Source organism: the organism of the source record quoted next, unplaced genomic scaffold, assembly GCF_019419815.1.
Source record: "Pyrus x bretschneideri cultivar Hongxiangsu unplaced genomic scaffold, Pyrus_bretschneideri_v1 Contig4, whole genome shotgun sequence".
In the NCBI taxonomy this organism is placed as follows: Eukaryota; Viridiplantae; Streptophyta; class Magnoliopsida; order Rosales; family Rosaceae; genus Pyrus; species Pyrus x bretschneideri.
In genome coordinates this window covers 10,547,666-10,554,397 of record NW_025999723.1, presented here as the reverse complement: position 1 = coordinate 10,554,397, position 6,732 = coordinate 10,547,666, and the positions used below count along the sequence as shown (strand labels likewise).

The following is a 6,732-nucleotide window of genomic DNA, read 5'->3' as shown; positions in this document are numbered from 1 at the left end:
GTTCATACACACAAAGTGTGTAGGCAAATGCTAGTTGCACGTTGAAGGAGGCTCTTTTAGGGCTTTTTTTTTTTTTAATTTTAAACAATCTATACCAAATGGCAGGTCCAAGGAGAAAAGAGAAAGTGGAGGGCTTCTTAGGGCTTTTGGGGTGCACGCGGGTCGGCAGTTTCTGTAGTGGAAGAGCTCAAGCCCAAGCAGTTACCGCAGGGGCAGCCCTAGGCCCAATCGCCTGGAGCAACTTTTTTTGGATTGGGGGAATTCAACCCAATGGCAAGGGCAATTCAATCCAATTGCAAGGGCTACCAAACGAGGCCGTTTGAAGGGGGAATAATTGGCAGTGCTTGCTTCTACGGACCAAAAATTCCCAAATAAATTGGAAAACAAAAATCCCCAAATTAAAATCCCCCAAACTCTTCGATTTTCCCTCTCCTCTCTCCCTCTCTCTCTCTCTCTCTCTCTCTCTGTTATTTCACAAACACCTTCCGCTCGCTTTCAAAATCTCCACACATCGCATAAACCCTAGTCCCCCTTTTTCCCCCGCAAAACCCTGAAGACCGCGAGAGCTTCATCGCCCATCAATGGAGTGGAACTCCGAAACCCTACAGCACCTCTCTCAGTGCTTTCTCCACACTCTCTCTCCGTCCCCCGAACCTCGCCGCCGCGCCGAGGCTTCACTCTCCGAGGCATCCCTCCACCCCAATTACGGCCTCGCCGTCCTCCGCCTCGTTGCCGAGCCCACCGTCGATGACCAAATCCGGCAGGCCGCTTCCGTCAACTTCAAAAACCATCTCAAGGCGCGATGGGCTCCTAACTCTTCTTCCGACGAGACCCCCATCCCCGACGCTGAGAAGGAGCAGATCAAGGGACTCATCGTCTCCCTCATGCTCTCTGCGACCCCCAAAATTCAGGGGCAGCTCAGCGAAGCCCTAGTTCTCATTGGCAAGCACGATTTCCCTAAGCTGTGGCCCGCTTTGCTTCCCGAGCTTATCTCCAGCCTCCGGACGGCTTCACTCGCTGGAGACTACGCCTCCATTAACGGTATTCTCGGCACTGCCAACTCGATTTTTAAGAAATTTCGTTATCAGTACAAGACCAATGATCTTTTGCTTGATTTGAAATACTGTTTGGACAATTTCGCCGCACCTCTTTTGGAAATTTTCATAAAAACCTCGAATTTGATAGAGTCTGCTGCTAATTCCGGTGGGCCTGCTGTGCTTAAGCCGCTCTTTGAGTCACAGAGATTGTGCTGTAGGATTTTCTACTCATTGAATTTTCAAGAGTTGCCTGAGTTTTTTGAGGACCATATGAATGAGTGGATGACTGAGATGAAAAAGTATTTAACCACTAGTTATCCAGTACTGGAGAGCAGCGCTGATGGTCTTGCACTGGTTGATGCGTTGCGTGCAGCTGTTTGTGAGAATATTAACCTTTATATGGAAAAGAATGAGGAAGAGTTTCAGACGTACTTGAATGATTTTGCGCTTGCTGTGTGGCATTTATTGGGGAATGTGTCTCAGGTGTCAAGCCGTGATCAGTTAGCTGTTACAGCTATTAAGTTCTTGACAACAGTTAGCACAAGTGTGCATCATAATCTTTTTTCTGCAGAGGGTGTGATACCACAGATTTGTCAGGGCATTGTGATCCCTAATGTGAGATTAAGGGAGGAGGATGAAGAACTATTTGACATGAACTATATTGAGTTCATCAGGAGGGATATGGAAGGTAGTGATCTCGATACTAGGAGGAGGATTGCGTGTGAGCTTCTTAAAGGGATTGCTAGCAATTATAAACAACAGGTTACTAATTTGGTTTCTCTACAGATACAGAATTTGCTAAGCTCTTTTGCTACAAACCCAGTTGCGAATTGGAAGGATAAGGACTGTGCTATATACTTGGTCGTATCACTTGCTATTAAGAAGGCTGGTGGTACTTCTGTTACAACTGATCTTGTTGACGTTCAGAACTTCTTTGGGACGGTAATTGTTCCGAATTGCAGAGTCAGGATGTCAATGGGTTTCCAATGCTCAAGGCCGGTGCACTAAAATTTTTCACTATGTTCAGGAATCATATACCAAAGCCTATAGCATTGCAATTTTTTCCGGATTTGATTCGGTTCCTTCGTGCAGAGTCAAATGTTGTTCACTCTTATGCTGCAAGTTGTATTGAGAAACTTTTGATGGTGAAGGACGAGGGTGGAAGAGCAATATATACTTCAGCAGATATATCTCCTGTTCTGCCACAACTGATGAACAACCTCTTTGAGGCCTTGAAGGTTCCAGAATCTGAGGAAAACCAATATGTAATGAAGTGTATTATGCGAGTTCTAGGAGTTGCAGACGTATCACATGAGATTGCTGATCCTTGCATTAAAGGGTTAACATTAATACTCAACAAAGCTTGTGAAAACCCCAAGAATCCAGTATTTAACCACTATCTTTTCGAGTCAGTGGCTGTTCTTGTAAAGCGTGCATGTGGGAAGAATGCCTCTCTAATATCACTTTTTGAGACAAGCCTATTTCCCAGTCTCCAGAAGATATTGGTCGAAGATGTGACCGAGTTCTTTCCTTATGCATTTCAGTTGCTCGCTCAACTAGTTGAGCTGAATAACCCACCTATTTCACCGTCTTACATGCATATTTTTGAGATACTTTTGTCCCCTGATTTATGGAAAAAGGCTTCTAATGTTCCAGCTCTTGTGCGTTTGCTTCAAGCATTCCTTCATAAGGCACCCCATGAGCTCAACCAAGGGGGGAGGTTGCAGCAGGTGCTTGTGATATTTAATAAACTCGTCTCCACTCGTAGCACAGATGAACAGGGTTTCTATGTACTAAATACTATTATTGAGAGCCTTGAATATAATGTAATTGCACCTTATATTGGTGGCATTTGGAGTGCCCTTTTCACGGTGCTCCAAACCAGGCAAACAGGAAAGTTTATCAAGTCTCTCTTGATTTTTATGTCACTCTTTCTGGTCAAACACGGCTCTCAAAACCTTGCAGATACAATGAATGCTGTTCAGGGAAACATATTTCAGGTCATCTTGGTGCAGTTTTGGATTTCCAATCTTAAGCTAATTACAGGAGTCATTGAGACTAAGTTGACTGCTGTTGCATCAACCAGACTTCTATGTGAATCTCCAGCCCTTCTGGATGCTGCAGCTGTTGAGCACTGGGGGAAGATGCTGGACAGCATTATGACCCTTCTTTCACGCCCTGAACAGGACAGGGTTGAAGAGGATCCAGAAATGCCTGATATTGCTGAAAATGCAGGTTACTCTGCCACCTTTGTTCGTCTTCACAATGCTGGGAAGAGAGAGGACGACCCACTGAAAGATATCAGGGATCCGAAAGAATTTTTGGTAAATTCATTGGCTAGGCTTGCTGCACTTTCCCCAGGCAGATACCCTCAAATCTTCAGTCAGTATCTTGACCCAACCAATCAGGCAGAACTACATCGTCTCTGCGAAGTTTATAAATGCCCGATTGCTTAAGTGAGTATGTATACAAAATATTTTCTTGTTTTGTAGTTGTGCACCATTCCTATTATTTTTTATGGATCTTCATGAAGCATGTTTTAATTACGTCTGGAATTGTTTGTGATATATTCATATTGTAGCAATAGTTTGGTGACTAAGCATGTGATACACAATGGGGGGTTGTAGCTGTGAGATATGCTCTGATACAGAAAGATTGTTACCTTGTTATTTCTTAGTCATTGTCTTACACTAATTAGAAACTGATTGAGTGCACTGAACATCAGCAATGAGTAACTTGCAGTTTGATTGAAATGTATTGGGCTATATAAGAAATTATCTAATCATATCCTCGCTATGCCATTATATGCTCTTCTTCCCTTGGATGATAAGCAATCAAAGTTGTTTTTTACAATATATATGGATCCGTCTTGGTGGTATGTACTCATAAGAATTTTTGTATCTAAAAGATGTATTGTCTATTGGAATGCTGATAACCGCCTAGAAATACATCTTTTTTAGGTAAGTGTTGTGAGTAGCTTAATATTTGATTAGTGGTGCAAATACTACCACTTAGTAAACTACAGATTAGAAGTTGGATGGTAAGAAAAAAGTATTACTTGTTTTGGAACATTTATTGATTAATAGTGTAAAAAAATTTGTTGTTGAAACTGAATGGTGAATCTGGGGTATTAGCTGCAACCTGATAACAATAGGCTTTAAATGTACGATGATTTGTATGTAAATTTATTTGGTGAGTGGTTTTACTGTTTGCAGAAACAATCTTAGGTTGAACTGGGACGGGTTTGAGTTTTGAATATTGCCAAAAACTGGTTTGCTCATGGTGTGGCAGGAGGAAAACAACGACCTTGGGACTCTTAGCCAGTTTTGGTTGTGCGTTTGTGGAAAAGATGAATGGTTTTGATTTTCTTTCTGTAGTAGAGGGGTCTCTAGGGTTGATATTTAAGCCTTGTTTGTTCAACATTAAAGGGGTTTCTTCAAGTTACAGTGAAAGCTTACTTGGTTTAAGTTGTGGCTGTATTTGTTTTTATTTCTCAATCTAGGCATGCTAGCACTATACATCAACCCATGGATGAGTGTTAGCACTATCTCGCATGTATGAATTTCCTCAATTCCCTGTTTGCATATCTTACACGTATATGGCAGATTTTCCTTTTGTTTTCCTTAATTCCATTTTCTCCTAGTGGTAAAATGTCATTAGGCACCCTTGACTATTAATTCTATTGTAATTGCTACTTCTTTTTGTTAATGATACCTTTGTTTACTATCTCAAGTATTTTCTTTGTTTATTATCTCATCTTCATGTGTAAACTTGCAGGATTTTTACATGGCAATGAAGGTGCGGGCTTTTCATTTGAAGTTTCAACGAGTCTTGGTCAGCATGCATATTGAGCAACCTATAGTGCCGTGCAGTCTACAGGTTTTGATGATTGTCATCTTCATCTCTGCAGCATTTGAAATTTTTCTGCAGAAATGATGTGGGATATTTGGTTACACTTGTCCTGAGTCGGCTACCATACACGGCGAGCACCCAGTAGTTAACTGGATTTTAGTGTTGCAGTCCTATGTCAAGTCATCATGAATGCGTCTTCGTAGCATCCTGTCCTGTGTCAGCATGCATTCGTCTAATTATGGTACATCTGTATTGTTGTCATGTAAGTCTGTTTTTGTTGAATATTACTGTTGCATATGTATGCATATTGTTGCACCATTGTCTTTTCCAAAAGAAAAAGCAGAGGAATTATTGCGTCAGTCGTTATTGCAGTTTGTCAAATCCCTTGTTGGTTAAGTGAATTAAGGTATTAGAATTTCCCCTATGAAGCCTTTAAGGCAGTGGGAGGGGAAAACGGAAGTTTTAAGGTCGGAGGAAGAAGATGAAGCATTTTTTTCGGGTTTTTTGGTGTCGAAGTCAGAAGAAGAAACGGAAGGTTTAATGGACGCATTCTTGCAGCACTTGTGCAATATACTTTTTATTAATATATCGAGAGCACACAAAAGATTGTGCAACATGTTTGTTCTGATGGAATCTTGTTACAAAGTTTGCAGATGATGTTGGTTGACTTAATTATAATTGAGCACTAAACCCTTGTTACGTTTGCTACTCTAATTAAACATATGATTCCACTGACATCATGCATATGGCATGCCTGCGTAAGATGTGGAAACTGTAAAACCTTAATCCAACTATCCTTGGTTATCAGGAAAAAGATTTTATGACACGAGTACACTCCAAACGTTATTTCTTTTGTGTCAATTTAATAATATTACAATCTCTCTTGTGCCAGTCCTGTAATATTGCATGTAATATTTTTACAATGAACAAACAGAATATCAAATTTTACTAATTGAAACGAAGAGAATACTATAGATCGTGAAAAATACACATAAATGGAGGTAGATGTGAAATATTTCAAACATATGTACTTTTTACTTTCGGCCCATGACTCTTGAGAAAGCAAATTCATAATCTTATTGGACCAGGCCCAAAAATGGTGTCACCTCGATAGATAGTTGGTTATTTGTTTTTCGTTTCTTTTTTCAACTTGTTCAAAAGGAAAAAGGAGATTCGAACTTAGATTTTCGCTCTTTTGTATTGAATATCTAATTTGTCTAGAACATAGTGCTTTCCTGTAAACTCGAAGTTCCTCTATAATTTACAATAGATTAAAATATCGCTTTGTCGAAGAAATTTTAATCATCTATTGATTTTCCTACACAAGCACTAAGTACATCCTAATAACCATTTAAATAGTAATACAAATGATGCTAACCCTAAGCATTGTCTAACAAAAAGTGTACATAATATTAAATCAGTAATCAGCCAATGTTGTGAATTATTCTGGGCTTCCTGCCTAACATCCACTAAATCATTTTTTTCTTTCTCTTCTTCTTCTATTCTCTATTTTCTTTGAGGATTAATTAGTTAGGAGAAATGCTAAGGAGGCTCTTTTACAGCGGGATTCTCTATAGATTTTCCGTCACCTCATAGTTTAACTTAATTATCGTGCCAACATTATTAAACACTGTGCCAAAAACATAAGGTGACAGTAAATCTATGAAGAGTTCTACTTTTGAGATGATCTCCTTAGCATTTCTCATTAGTGTATAATTGACATAATTGTATGGTGTTTCTTACCAAGAAGCCTTCTCCAATCCAAACTTTGGACCCAAATAAAATCATGATATTCATGTCTGTGGGAGGACCCCACCATGTTAACCTACCATCATCACTCACT

General features: G+C 40.1%; 1 protein-coding gene across 1 annotated transcript; it reads left to right on the top strand.

Moving 5' to 3' along the window:
* Window positions 1-438: 438 nt before the first annotated feature.
* Window positions 439-5,517, top strand: LOC125468851 (exportin-2-like). Its single transcript, XM_048565399.1, is given in 3 exon segments — window positions 439-1,989; window positions 1,992-3,493; window positions 4,815-5,517. Coding segments are annotated over 2 exon segments (2,910 nt in total). The 5' UTR covers window positions 439-581; the 3' UTR covers window positions 4,815-5,517.
* The last annotated feature ends 1,215 nt before the right edge of the window (window positions 5,518-6,732 follow it).